This window comes from Sprattus sprattus, assembly GCF_963457725.1.
Source record: "Sprattus sprattus genome assembly, chromosome: 12".
NCBI classification, from domain to species: Eukaryota; Metazoa; Chordata; class Actinopteri; order Clupeiformes; family Clupeidae; genus Sprattus; species Sprattus sprattus.
In genome coordinates this window covers 16,273,536-16,289,453 of record NC_137910.1, presented here as the reverse complement: position 1 = coordinate 16,289,453, position 15,918 = coordinate 16,273,536, and the positions used below count along the sequence as shown (strand labels likewise).

Genomic DNA, 15,918 nt, shown 5'->3' with positions numbered 1-15,918 from the left:
CTAAACTCTCTCTCTCCTTACCCATCCTTTTTCTTTCTCTCCTTTTTTCTCTTTTATCCCTCCCCTATTTTCTCTCCAATCCTCCTTTCTCATCCTCCTCTCCTCCTCTGAGACTGCAGGGTATTTTTTTCTCCAGTGGAGTTTTCCTGCAGGAGGCCAAACCCATCTGCTACAGCTGGCACGCACACACACACTCCCCCCCCCCGCCCCCCACACACACACATACACACGCACAACCACACCCATACCCACACACACACACACACACACACACACACACACACACACCACTGCTTGTGGATAACTGATGTGATATAGAAATGCTCCTTAGTGGTCCTCCTCTAGTTCTAAAGCTCTCCTCCTCCTCTTCCTCCTCCTCCTCCTGGCAGTATCCTTTTCTCTTCTCCTGTTTGTGCTTGTGTTGTGTCTCTACTCCAACCCGCTCCCCCGCCATCTTTGATCCCCTACCACCTTCTGCTCCATTCACTTCTTTCCCTCTCGCTTCTCTCCTTCTCCCTCTCACCATCTGAGGTGTGTGTATGTGTGTTTGATATATATTAATATATATATATATATATTAATTTGATTAAATTCATTAATTAATTTGAATTTACGACATTCAGTTTATCTAAGTTAATTAATCAATAAATGTCTGTAGAAATAATAATATATAATACTACTACTACTACTACGACTACTACTAATAATAATAAATGTCTGGAATTCTGCAGTGCCATTTAGATTACATATCATTACATTACAGTGACATTATATCAGGAGAGACAAACATGGCCACCCTAACACCATGGCCACCCTAACACTATGATTCCCTCGGTCTGTGGAGCTGATTGGCTCGATGATGTAATGGCGTATCAAACAAATCACAGACCATTCTCTCAATGAATCTGCTCAAACCTATCAGGGATTTCACTACCAGGCACTATGTTCCAGCAATAACACATACTCACAGAAGCACACACAGACACACGCACATACACACGCGCATCTAGACACACACAGGCTACTAACACATTAGAGTAATATGGTCACACTTAACTCACGCATACAGATAAGATTACTCATTCATTTTTCACTCAATATCTCTGGTGTCGTCTCCTGTGGTGACACAAAGCAAACCAGAGGAGGAGCTCCTGGTGTCTTACAGCCCTCTGCAGCAGGGTGGACACACACACACACACACACACACACACACACACACACACACACACACACACACACACACACACACACACACAAAGGGGCGGACTGGCCATCGGGAATACCGGGGATATCCCCGGTGGGCCAAAACACCAACCCACTGCTAACATCAACCGGCCCACCACTATGAGGCAAACCAGTTCAAGTTAATTTAACTTTTTGAAGTCAACACTACTCTACCTTTCTCTAAGAATTTCAAATGTAGAGAAGCACTGACTGAGTTTTATACTCCTATTCGCGATCTGTCTGCACACTCATGGTGACTATTTTTCGATTTTTAAAAAAAAGTTACTTCTTAAATGTGTTTTACAGACTTCGGATGTTCAACGTAAGAAAATATCTCCACGTTATTAATGAACACCTGAAAATTGGTTCTTACACAGCCGAAGTGTTCTCAGCTGTGCCGATTGAGGTAGAGGGTTCTTACATTTGGATTTGCATACATACACGCAACACGCCCAGCCAGGGCACGCAACCTTGACGTGTGCAGTCAGCCCTAGCCCTAGTTCTAACACGGATGAGGCACAGCTCGTCGCTGCCTCTGTCAAGCTCTTCCGTCAGTCTAATTTTGTTTTAGGTGTTATTAAATGTCAATCACTCTATCCTACATTTTATTTGGAAAACCACCGACTGGTGACAGTGATAAGGTAAGATGTGGCGTTGTCCTTGCCAAATGTTAGCTTGCTATTCACAGATGAGGTAACGTTCCCTACAGCTAGCCTAGCTAACGGTATGTCTTAAATTGAGACCGTTATGATCTGGTAAAATAAGCAAGCTGGTGCTACATTGTCAACATGGAGATTATCTATTTTAACATGTTAGCCGTAGTCACTTGCTTACAATCGATGAGCAAGCTATCCATGGTGGTAGTTGTAAAGAGGGCAATCTTATCATTTCTATTAACTTGTGTCAAATAAGTTAACCAGCTAGTTTGTTATGCTAAAATCACTGTGTTACACACAACACTTACATTATAAACAATGTTATTATGTTATCTAGATTATTAATATGTTATCTAGAGGTGTTGACTTGGCCAAGTATAGCTTGCGTTTCACAACACTTACATTATAAACAATGTTAATATGTTATCTAGATTGATGATTCTGCTGCTGTAATAAAAAATGGATAAATGGATAAAAAATGAATGAAGGGACATTTATAATAGACAAAAAAATGTGATTAATTGTGTTTAAATATTTTAATTGTTTGACAGCACTAATTTCAAGTATATTAATCTAATACGCTTTGAGTGTACTGCCCAATAGGCTTTGTAGTTATACGTATAACCATCTGATCTGATAACTATCTGATCTGATCTGATACTATTCATCTAGCAAACTATACCTACCTTGGAGTGTTAAAATAGCCAGTATCATTTTATTCCATGTGTCCATCCAGGCAAATTGGTGGATCCAAATGTTATTAAAAAATATGCATATATGATGTAATTTCTTTGTAATCATCCAAAATAATGTTAAGTGTATGGGTATTTTTCCCAGTAGGCCACTGACTGGTCGATACGTGCGATCCATTGAGTGGGCAATGCTGCGTGTACTGAGTGGGCCGCGCGCCGTGTACTTAGTGGGCCGCGCGCCGTGTGGGCCGGTCTGACAGTAACTCCCGGGCCACTTTTTCCCCCCAGTCCGCCCCTACACACACACACACACACACACACACACACACACACACACACACACACACACACACACACACACACACACACACACACACACACACACACACACACACACACACACACACACACACACACACACACACACACACACACACACACACACACACACACACACGGCTACAGAGAGGGCCTCACACACAATCTACAGTGGGTAATTCTGGGGAAGATGGATATCTAATATCCTCCAAATGAGGCCCCTAATTGAAACATTAATTCCCATTCTGGTCTGACTGAGATGAATGGGTAAGAGAGTACTACTGAAGGCCAGACGTGGGGTTTCAGAATGTCCTGCATCGGTATCGGTGTGTGTGTGTGTGTGTGTGTGTGTGTGTGTGGGTGTCCTGCATCGGTGTGTGTGCCAAGTCGGAATGAATAGTCATTTTCTGACCTCGAAAAATATAATACTAGCAGAGAATGACAGAGACAGAGAGAGAGCGAGTGAGAGAAAGAGAAAGTGCAGACATCTTGTAAAAGTCAAGAGATCTGTTACTTGTGTTCAGACTTCAGATAAAAGCAGATGTTCCTCAGCATCCCCTGAGCTCTCACACACACTTCCACTCTGTCTCTTGCACACACACTTGCACACACACACACACACACACACACACACACACACACGTTTTTACACTTTCAGTCAGATACTATATGGATGTCTTTAAACCTCAATGTTATTTCAATGCTAGTTATATTGTTTGAGTGTGTTGCACTCAGCATTCACATCTGTGTCTGTGTGTGCATGCGTGCGTGTGTCTATGCGTGCGTGCGTTCACATCTGTGTGTGTGTGTGTCTGTGCGTGTGTTCATATCTGTGTGTGTGTGTGTGTGTGTCAGTGCATGCGTGTTTGCGTGTGTGTCTGTGCGTGCCTTCATATCTGTGTGTGTGTGTCGGGTGCGTGCATGCGTGTGTTCATATATGTGCGTGTGTGTGTCAGTGCATGCATGTGTGTGTGGGTGTGTAAAGAGGTGTACATGACCTTTTGCTACTATACTCAGAGAAACCTGTCTATTGGAGTGGGCACACACTAGCCTGGGGGCCTACGCACGCACACACACACACACACACACACACACACGCACACTACACACAAAGCTTTGATGTGTAGATCAGCTGTCACTACTTTTAATGAACTCATCAACCCCCCCAGAAAAAGGGGTATAACATTTTGTGTGTGTGTGTGTGTGTGTGTGTGTGTGTGCGAGAGAGAGAGAGACGGAAGGAGAGAGAGAATGTGTGTGTGTGTTCATGTGAGTTGGTGTTTTTTTGGGATGGATCAGTGGATGTGTGTGTGTGTGAGAGAGGGAAATAGAGTGTGTGTGTGTGTGTGTGTTTTCGTGAGTTAGTGTTTCTGTAGATGGATGTGTGTGTGTGTGTGTGTGTGTGTGTGTGTGTGTGTGTGTGTGTGTGTGTCTGTACATGGCCTGAGAACTGATGTAATGGAATCTTAGTCTAACACACATATACACGACTTTGTAAATAACCCTACTGTGTGTGTATGTGTGTATGTGAGCATATGAGACCTTTACTAAAGACAGAAGACCAAATGTGTGTGGATGATCTAGCTGTTCTTGGACAGAAGTGTGTGTTTCTGAGAAATCGAGAAAAGCAGAACCTAACTTAGTGTGACCTCACTCAAGAAGTCTGTGTGTATGTGTGTGTGACAGCACACACGTTGTGAGAGAAGCAGCGAGAGAGAAAGAGATATGGAGAGGGAGAATGTGTGTGTGTTTGGTGTGTGTGAATGTGTATGTAAGCAGGAGAAATCTGGTGTGAGTGTGTAGGAGAGATATTCACACACCATGACAGGAGCACTTTCTCCATAACCTGCCCCCCCCCCCCCCCCCCCCCTTTTATTCCTGTGAGGTGTCTAAGGCTGACAAGGCTGGCAGCTGTCTCTCTGTATTCACATCACGTAGTGTAGCACCTAGACTCATCCTGGAAGACAATTATTCACCAGCACAGGAATATCACACCCACACATCACAGAGAGGGAGAGAGAGGGAGAGAGAAAGAAAGAGGAAGGGCGAAAGAGAGAAAGGGAGAGAGAGGGAGAGAGAGAGAGATAAGCAGATGGAGAGAGAAAGATAGAGGGGGGAGAGAGAGGGGGAAGAGAGAGAGAAGAGGAGGGAGAGAGAGAGAGAGGCAGAAGAGAGAGAGATGGAAAGGGAGAGAGAGAGAGAAAGGGAGAAAGGGGGTAGGGTGAGATGGATAAGGACTGCTTCTTTTATCTAAGCATCTGCTTTAAGAACTGAACTGCCATTGACTGGTCTGAGGAGTTGTGGCTAACTGCAGAGACCCCCCCCCCCTCCCCCTCCAAACATTCATGAACAGCCTGCTTGCTCACACACTCAATGTTAGACACACACTCTTCACATCCATGATTTACACACCAACCACCAGTCAGTGGACACTCGGACTTACACGGATCACTATCTCTGTCCTTCTCCCTGTGTGTGTGTGTGTGTGTGTGTGTGTGTGTGTGTGTGTGTGTGTGTGTGTGTGTGTGTGTGTGTGAGAGAGACAAAGAGAAAGAGCATGCATCATTCAACAACTGGCCTAAGAGTCCTTTTACTGCCAACAAGGAAATGACCTGACACACACACCACAAACACACAGGCAGTTTTTAAGCCAATAGGCTTTTCAGAAATTCAATAAATGACATCTGTAGGCAGAGATGGGATAAAGGCACCATACCACACAAACAAACACATAGAGAGAGAGAGAGAGAGAGAGAAAGAGAGAGAGAGAGAGAGAGCAGAGTGTAAGTGAGATTGTGTGAGTGAGCAGCGTGTGTGTGTGTGTTTTTGTGTGTGTGAGAGAGAGAGAGAGAGCTAGAACAAGAGGAGGGAGACAGCAAACCGGCTGAACAAAGAAACCATGACAACTGCCAGGTTTCCATGACGACCACTGCAAGGGGGGCCGAGGGAGTGTAATAGCACATCAATCACTGCTCAAAAAAGAACTTCATTATCACGTGAAAAACAATCCTCTAGGATCTGGTTAGAAAGAAGAAATGTGTGTGTGTGTGTCAGCAGGGTATGTGTGAATTTGTGTGTGTGTGTGTGTGTGTGTGTGTGTGTGTGTGTGTGTGTGTGTGTGTGTGTGTGTGTGTGTGTGGGTACATGTGTGTGTGTGTGTGCACAGGGTATGTGTGAATTTTGTGTGTGTGTGTGTGTGTGTGTGTGGGTACATATATGTGTGTGTGTGTGCACACAGGGTATGTGTGAATTTGTCTGTGTCCACTCACCTCAAACCCTTGTTCTTGTGCAAACATGGCGGCCTCCTGTAGAAACAGAGAGAGAGAGAGAGAGAGAGAGAGAGAGAGAGAGAGCGAGAGATAAGTGTTTAAGTGAGTTAATGGGCAGAACTGTTTGATTTATCCGTGTTCTGCTTCAGTAGTGGTCATTGATGCTTTAGTCAGTCAGGTTGGTAATTTAATTTCAGTTCTTCTATTCCATGTTCATTTAGCACACTGGATGGGGTATATTCACTTAACACACTGCTTCACATGTTTATTAAGCACACTGGATGGGGGTATATTCAATGCACACACTGCAATCACATGTTTATTTAGCACACTGGATAGGGTACCTTCACTGCACACACTGCAGTCACATGTTCATTAAGCACACTGGATAGGGTACCTTCACTGCATAGCCTGACAATGTCATACTCATAATTCTAGTCAGAATATGAGTCTGATACTGACCCATTGGGCTATGATTATGGGGCGTGTTCCAACGAACCAGGGGAAAAAAATGCCTCTTCGCTCAATTGGATACCTAGAACCAATCAGAGCAACGTAGTATGACCATCTGACACATTAAAACTTTTACCTGATCCCGTAGGAAGGACGGCAAAAACATCTTTTTGATCGACAAATGCCTTGATCGCGTTTCTCTGTTCCTCTTTCAAAATGAATGCGCTGTCAATATCTGTTGAGATATGCCTGCTCGCGTTATAATTATTAGCTAGGCTAGCTAGCTACTATTTTTGGTGTGCGTTAGCAATGACCTAACAATAATGGTCTAGAGCGCTTCAATTAAGACATACAATCCTCGGCAACATTCGTGTTGCACATACACAACTAACCGAGTCAATGTAGACATAAAAAAGTCATGTAGATAGCATAATTCACATAAATTATTTCCCACTAACAGGCACCCGAGACGCCGCCATCTTGGTACGATTTCGAATACTGTTAATTCAACTCAAGCATTGGTTGATAATCTGTCCATCATCGTATAAAGCCCGCCCTGACAATTTGATTGGTCCGAAAGAATCCTGCCTTCTGATACTGTCTCCCCAACTGCACACAGCCAGACCAAACTTCCCAGACCAAAAATGTTGTGGGCGGGGTTTGGGCTGGTATCCAGGCTATTCACTGCACACACTGCAGTCGGTCTCTCTGTCTGTCTCTGTCTGCATGCAGAGAGAGTGAGAATGACAGAGAGATGCTGAAGCAATGTCATTAAGTAAGGTCTGTCACTGTGACCTCCCATGTTTGTGTGTCTGTGTGTGCGTGTGTGTGACCTTTTTCAGTATGACCCCTGGGAAATGACCTCTCTTGGACTGGAAAACAGAACTGAACAAGGTCATGACAATGCTTGCACACGCACGCACGCACGCACACACGCACGCACGCACGCGCACGCACGCACGCACGCACACACTTCATGCTACAGAGTCAACATAAATATAAGTCATCAGTTTCTGTCAGTTCTGCTGTAATGTGGAGTGTATGTGGAAGACAGACAGACACAGAGAAATAGTGTGAGATAGAGAGAGAGAGAGGGAAAGAAAGGGAGATGGAGAAAGAGAAAGATGCATGAGAGAGAAGGAGGGAGGGGAAAATAGAGAGGGAGCATAAGAGAGGGAGGGAAATATATATATATATATATATATATATAAAGAGAGAGAGAGAGAGAGAGAAATAGAGACATCTATAGAAGAAAGGAGGAGATGAAAACAGAAAAAGTAGGAGATGTACGTACGTACGCACGCACGCACGCATAAACCTATGCACACAAATACACAAACAAATGTGTAGAAAACACACACAAACACAGGCAAAACGCATGAACACAAATAAAGACACACACACACTGCGCCACCTATTAAAATTCGATCAATAAGTTTGTCAAAAAAAGTAACATATGAGTGTGCCTGTGTATGTGTGTGCATGTGCGTGCAGAACTGCAGATGGCAATAATCTGGGGCAGGAATTGCAGGCCTAAAGGTGTTTGTGTGTGTGTGTGTGTGTGTGTGTGTGTGTGTTTGTAACCTCTTCCGAGAGACTGCAGTAGAACTAGTCGACTGTAATGGGAAACAAACAGCAGATCTACAAAGATTTACCTGAAACACAGACAAACACACCTTAATCCCTGCTGCCACCACTAACACTCCTCTACACAGTGCGTAATTCGATGTAGCTACTAATCTTCACATGTAAAAAAAGATCTATAAAGAGAGTGAGAGACTTTTTGGCTTTTAAAACCTTTTCCTTAAACAAGCATTTATAAACAAGTTGAAAACAAGAAGTACCATCCCAGCCTCCCAGAGCCAAACTATCCCCTCCTTTACACACCATTTATGTTACTGTTAATGTTGATGTCACCAATATGTGTGTGTGTGTGTGTGTGCGCGTGTGTGTGTCTGTCTCTGTGTGTCTGACATGTGTCTCTCTACGTGTCTGTGAGCGAGCATATGTGTCTGTGTGTGTGTGTGTGTGTGTGTGTGTGTGTGTGTGTGTGTGTGTGTGTGTGTGTGTCTGTCTCTGTGTGTCTGTCATGTGTCTCTCTGTGTGTCTGTGAGAGAGGATATGTGTCTGTGTATGTGTGTGTGTGTGTGTGTGTCTGTCTGTCTGTCTGTCTCTGTGTGTGTATGTGTCTGTTTGTGAGAGAGCATATGTGCCTCTGTATGTGTGTGTGTGCGTGTGTGTGTGTGTGTGTGTGTTGGGGGGCAGGGTATAAGCAGGATGGGCGTGAGCCCTTCATGGCCAGTGTCTCGTCAGGGCCAAATTGGCCAGCCTTAAATCCCACAAAGCAAAAAATGAAGGCCATGATATCCATGTTTAAATCTCTTGTGGGAACAAGACTAGCGGAGGAGTACACGTTCTCCCAGCAGAGAGAGAACAAGGCTCGGGGGGGTGGGGGGAGCCCTTCAGCTTGATGAGGCACGTGGGCATCAAGGTAACAAAAGCATCCAGACATTCTGATGCAGGTTTAAAGGATAAGAGGCCACTTCAAACAGATGTGAGTGTGTGTGTGTGTGTGTGTGTGTGTGTCTGAGGGATAATTATTGACTGCTTCACATTCACACAACAACATCTCAGCCTTCAAGTCCTCTTCCAACCCCCCCCCCCCCCCCGCCCCCCTCTCCGACACACACACACACAGATCAAAGACAACCATTCTGGCTGTGGAATTCTATGAGGTGAATTTGGCTGCTTTAGAAACAACAGGAACACACACGCAAAGGACATGTGTGTGTGTTTCCCCCCTCACATTGCTAGCCATTTATTGAGTGTTATGGTGTTGTGTGAGAATGGGCGCAAAATAAAGTTGAATCATTTATCTATCCCCTGGCAACCCAGTATCATAACAGTATCAACAATAATCAATATTCAACCCAGTATCATTACAGTATCAACAATAATCAATTATCCTCCACTGGGACCTGGAACCCTTGGAAGACTTTGAGACGCATAAGAGTGGCATGTGCTCACAAGAGTGGCATGCGTTCACAAAAGTGGCATGCGTTCACAAGAGTGGCATGCGTTCACAAGAGTGGCATGCGTTCACAAGAGTGGCATGCGTTCACAAGAGTGGCATGCGTTCACAAGAGTGGCATGTGTTCTGTTACGACCCTGTGGGTCTGTCTATGTATTTTTGCCTGTGCTTCTGTTTTGTCTTGTGTGTCTTGCAGGCGAGTTGGTGCGCAGCTGATTGGGGCTCTAATCCCATTTAGCCTATAGAAGTCGGATCCATCACACCTGACTGGTTTGGGAATCGCGCATTTTTGTTGTCTGCCACCACTGCAACACCTTGTTGCCACTAGGCCCAGCTTCGGGCCTTGCCCGCGCCACTACCAACTATACGCTACTCACTGGTGTGAGAGACTGGGAGAGAGCGCCAGGCTGTGGAGGCCTGTTCTCGAGGCCTTGTGTTTTTGATTGTTTAGTTATTTTTGAGCCTTAGTTAATTCTATTATTTGTCAAATAAATGCAAGGTTATTTTCATTCCGTTGTCTGCTGTGTTTTAAAAATGTTTGTCATGTCCCAAAGCCCTAGACAGGGACGTGACAGTTCACAAGAGTGGCATGCGTTCACAAGAGTGGCATGTGTTCACAAGAGTGGCATGCGTTCACAAGAGTGGCATGTGCTCCTGTGTCGGGGAGGTTCAGGCCCGCAGCATCCTGGTAAATACAGCTGGGCCCCCCTTACTTTACTGTTACGGAAGACTGGGTGTGAATGAAGATTTGCAATCTAGCCCATGATGTTCTTACCTGATACATCATTGGACATCGTTTGTGAAAGGGGTATGCGTGTGTATGTGAGAGAGGGAGTGTGTGTGTGTGAGGGTGTGTGAGAGAGGGTGTGTGTGTGAGTGTGTAGAGATGGAGGAGGGGGAGCATGTCAAGTAACTCCCTCATCACCTCAGGCCCACTTGGTGAGCTATCTGTCTCACACACACACACACGCACAGCAAGGGAGAGCACACACTCATACATAGACACACTCAACCTCCATGAACATTTACTTTTAAATATGAGTTCTCGCACACACTCGCACACTCTTTTCCTGCCATCTATTTCTTTCTCTCTCACTCACAATAAGAGACTCGAGAATGTACACACTCTCTCTATCTCAGTATGCGAGTAGCAATGTTAGTGGTGCAATTTCACCCCTCCTGTAAACTACTTAACTACTGTACAACCACTCTGCATCCACGCCTGTCTGCCTACGCAGACACACACAAGCTATTATTATTAGGTGTTCAGCAATCACAAAGTGAGGTGTGTGTGTTTTTTTTTGTCTCTGCATAATTCCCATCTGGTATTGTCTCTGGCAGGTTGTCACACACACACACACTTCAACCCCCTCCCCCCCATCTTCTTCTCTTCTCTTCTCTTTTTTTCCCTATTTCTCTCTCTCTCTCTCTCTCTCTCTGCCTTGTGAGGCTAAGCAGGAAAAGTACTCAATTAGTCCACACACCACCTCTCTCTCACACACACACACACACACACACACACACACACAGCTACCTCAGAAACACCTGGAGTGATATATAAACATGCACACTCCAACTTTGACTCCAAACACACACACAAGTGGGCATTGTAACAGATGAACACACACAGATGAACACACACACATACACCGTCTCGGACATAACCTCCATAAGAGTGTCAATAATGATATGGCATACAAACACACACACGCAGACACGGACACACACACACACGCACACACACACTCACTCACCGTCTCATTTCCGAACAGGATGTCCACGTAAGGCATGACCTTCATGAGAGCGTCCTTGAAGAACTGGCAGATAAAAGGCGCTGACAGGTTTAGGCTGAAAATCTTGTTGTTCTCCGCCGCATGCTTTGCCACCTTCAGGATGGACTCCAAAGACACCGTCAGGAAGAAACCCTATGGAGATGCACAAGACAACTCTATTCATCTCTATTCACACTTTATTACGCTGCTATTCATCTCTACTCATACCTTATTACATTTCTAATAATCTCCAGGCAAACCCTATTATAACTCTTCACACTTTATTATACTTTTATAATCACTTTATTACATCTTTACTAATCTCCAGGCACACCTTATTATAACACTACTCACACTTTATTACCCTTTTATAAATCCCCTTTGTTACATCTCTAGTCATCTGTAGTCACCCAAAATCAAACTGAAGTATACGTAAGGGATAACGGCCGACGAGCTGTGCAGTTCTACGAAGTTAATGGACGCTGCGGGGCAAAGAACACCACGACGCGGAGCGTAGAACTGCACAGCTCGGAGGCCGTTATCCCGCTTATCTCCCGTTTACAACATCCAAAAATGTTTTTATTATTATTATTATTATTATTTAGAATTTCCTTTATGTTTAGGAAATTTAATATGCATAATAACCTGATGAATTCTTGATTTGAAGCCTAGTGCTCCCGTTAGAGAAAGTAGTGTCTGGAACCGGCTGTTTTTCAAAAAAAAAAATGTTACGTTGGTTGTCAATGGTAACCATTCAAGAGCATTGATATGGAACGGCGATTTAACTTTTCTACTGGGACTACGTCCAAGGTGTGCGGTTCCACGAACTTAATGTACACCCCATTAGCCAATCAGAAAACAGTATTTCGTTCCAGAGGGAGATAAATATAATTGAATCATCTACTTAATCTTAACTGCATTTCTGCTCAATCTCTACTATATCAATTTTTACCACATTTCATCTCTTATCAAATTCCATCAATTTTAGGATCTGTCCATGGCACTTCTGCTACCCTTTATTTGACCTGATAGGCCACACACCGTAAAAACAGACGGTAACATGCAAGGACCAGACAAGTCAAGAGACTGAGTCAGACTGACTCCCGTCATGGTTCATTATTAATTCGTTTTTATTTTGTATATTTCTTTTGACAGATACAGAAAATAGTGTAGTGGGAATTAGGTTAAAAGTATGTATTTAATTAGCAGTATCAATGCATCAATTAAAGCAATTTAATATTTTTAATTGTTTTAAAATATTTTTTTAGCAATTTTTTTGTTTTTAGCAATTTATTTTACAAAAATTAAATTAAGATTAGAATTAATTGCGTTGAAACAAAACATTTAATTACATTAAAGATGCCCAAAACTAGACTTACAGTCTTCCTTAAAAACAGAAGTAAAAGTGAGTTTGGAATGTGTCGGTGTGTGTGTTTTTTTGCGAGTTTGAAAAAGTGTCTGTCTGAAGCTGGAAAAACTCTTCTTTCAAACCAACGACCAGGGTTGGATCAGGGCTATTCAGCGGTTCATGTGTGGTCAGTTCAGGTCAGACCAAGCCAGTCTACACGGGTTAGTCCCAGATCGTGGCCACTCAGATTAGCCCTGGGTCGCAACCCTGGCCTGATGCACACATGGACCTGATGCGCACATGGACCCTATGCACACATGACCAGCTCACAGGCCTGATGCACACATAGACCTGATGCACACATGACCAGCTCACAGGCCTGATGCACACATGACCAGCTCACAGGCCTGATGCACACATAGACCTGATGCACACATGACCAGCTCACAGACCTGATGCACACATGACCACATGACCAGCACACAGACAGCAGAGGGATCTAACTTCCTGCACAGCGGCCGCTAACAGACGATGAAGACACGAGTGGTTTGTGTAGAATTGAACAAGAAGGGAAAACAAAAGTGTAGAAACAGGTACAAACAGCTGTTTCAGGCGTGCATCGTGATGAACACAATCTGTATAAAAGTTTCATTAACATTTTACTCCCAAAAAATTATAAAAGTTTGAATTCAATCTTGAGTAGTGGACATTTAATTTGGAGTGTGTGTGTGATTGAGACATGGCAAGAGTTGCTGGAGATCAGTGCTGTAGAGTTGTGTGTGTGTGTGTGCGTGAGTGTGCGTGTGCGTGTGTGTGTGTGTGTGTGTGACATTGGAAGAGTTGCTGGAGATCAGTGCTGTAGAGGTAACGTGTCTGTGGGTGTGTGTGTGCGTGTGAGAGACATGTAAAGAGTTGCTGGAGATCAGTGCTGTAGAGGTAACGTGGCTGAATAAGTCATGGGCCCAGTCCATTACCCTTAACCTTCCTCCACTTAGGCTTGCATGTCTATACGTGTGTGGGTGTGTGCGTGTGTGTGTGTGTGTGTGTGTGTGTGTGTGTGAGAGAGTCATGAGAGGAGTTGATGGAGTTATGGGCCCAGTCCATTACCTTCACTCGAGCTCAGGCTCGCACAACACAAATACACACACACACACACACACACACACACACACACACACACAGACACACACATATGTGCTGCTGCTAAGTGCTGCTTAAGCTTATTCACTCTATCTCTCTCTCTCTCTCTCACACACACACACACACACACACTCACACACGCATACAACCACAAGAGAGTGGAGATGTGTGTATATGCATGCATGTGTGAGTGTGTGTGTGAGTGTGTATGTGTGTGTCTGTATGTGTGTGTCCAACACAGGGTCTACCTAGGGTCAACAATGAAGGCATCTGAACCCTTCCATCTCTCCCCTCTAAGATCAATGGCTGTCACGGCTCCCTCATGTGTGGGTGGGTTCCTGCTCTGTGTGCATGTGTGTGTGTGTGTGTTAATGAGAGAGGGAGGAGAGGGAGAAAGACAGAAACAGAGAGAAAGAAGAACAGAGAGGGAGGGGTGGTGAAAGGGAGGGAGAGACAGAGAGATGTAAAGGAGTGAAGGAGGGAGAGATGGAGAGAGAGAGGGAGGGATGGGGGGACAAACATAGTGAGGGGGGAGATTTCCAGCAGAGAAGAATGTTCTGAGCATTTTAAGTGTTTTTGTGTCATAAGTTCCAAGGTGCCATCGTTCATCCCACTCATAACTCAACACACACATTCCACAGGCAGGCGTTAAAGGACAAGTGTGTATGTGTATGTGTGTGTATGTGTGTGTGTGTGTGTGTGTGTGTGTGTGTGTGTGTGTGAGAGAATGTGTGTGTGCATGTAACTCCTAACAAATATTTTGTTGTTTTAAGCACACAATTAAGGGCTGCTGAATACCTCAGTACACACACACACACACACACACACACGTAATTAGTTTCTCACCTGCTGTTGCACACACAGGAAAGAAATGACTTGATTTGATTGGAAAAGACAGCAAGAAACCTGACATTGAGACAACGATCCACATCAAGCTGTGTGTGTGTGTGTGTGTGTGTGTGTGTGTGTGGTGTGTGTGTGTACTGTCAGGCAGGGGGCAGAAACTGTTGTTGACTTGCCTGAATAAGTTACACAGTCTGCTTACCCCATCAGCAAAGGAACAGATGCTACAGAAAAGTGATGCTGTTAAACATGAGAACACACACACACACCCACAGACATACCCACAGACACACACACACACACAGACACACACACACACAAAACTGTATACACGGCTAATATAATGCACAACAGCATCTGGAAGAGATATGAGGAGCAGATTCTTTATTCTGATCCGCAGGTGTGTGTGTATGTTTGTGTGCGTCTCCTGTCAAACACGCCAATTATCGCCCTTTAAGTGGCCTTCATCTTGGGAGGAGCATCTGTGTGTCTGTACGAAAGAAAGTGTGTGTGTGTGTGTGTGTGTGTTATGAAAGCTGGCTGTGTGTGGAGGTAATGTCTTAAATGGTGAAAAACACTCCACTGTAAAGGAAATGAGCGCGCTACATTTTAAACGAACGAGGCCATGATTGAGAAACGGAAAGTGGCACATAAATCGTTTTATCTTGATAACGCTTTCATAATCGTTGGAAGCCATGGTCGTAATTGAAATTCGATTAATTGCACAGCCCTGGCTTTCCAATCCTACCAGCCTAAATCCTCCGCAACAGCCATAGCTAGCCCAACACGTCACAAAGAAGCAGGCTGGTGCCCCCTAGTGGATGAGCTGTGTTGGTGACGGTGTTAAACTACAGTGGAAATCGGTCTAACGGTACGTTCACACACAGACGAACTTCGTGCCGCTCCTATTGGGAATGAATGGAAACGAAATTCCATCTGTTGAGCAAAAAACGCCGCCGCCTGACTATCAAAGTTGACGAACCTTTAACTTTATGCAAATGTGTACCAGGCGGTAACCAATCAGCGCGGCGTGTGTCAGAATTGGAGTTTGACGTTACTGACGTAGTGCAGAAGCCCGGTGAATTCAAAATATTTCATAGAAAATGGCGGAGCCTCGCAAGTCCGGATTGGAAAATATCTGATGTGAATCAAGCTGGATACAGGTGTTTACA

General features: G+C 44.5%; 1 protein-coding gene across 3 annotated transcripts in view; it reads right to left on the bottom strand.

Moving 5' to 3' along the window:
* adka (adenosine kinase a) overlaps positions 1 to 15,918 on the bottom strand; it is a gene marked incomplete at its 5' end in the record, with an annotated part of 83,675 nt that overhangs the window by 17,807 nt on the left and 49,950 nt on the right. For all 3 annotated transcript variants that reach the window (XM_080848401.1, XM_080848402.1, XM_080848403.1), the window contains 2 exons: positions 6,160 to 6,195; positions 11,398 to 11,568. In XM_080848401.1, coding sequence (XP_080704527.1) covers positions 6,160 to 6,195; positions 11,398 to 11,568 — 207 coding nt within the window. The remainder of the gene's footprint in view (positions 1 to 6,159; positions 6,196 to 11,397; positions 11,569 to 15,918) is intronic.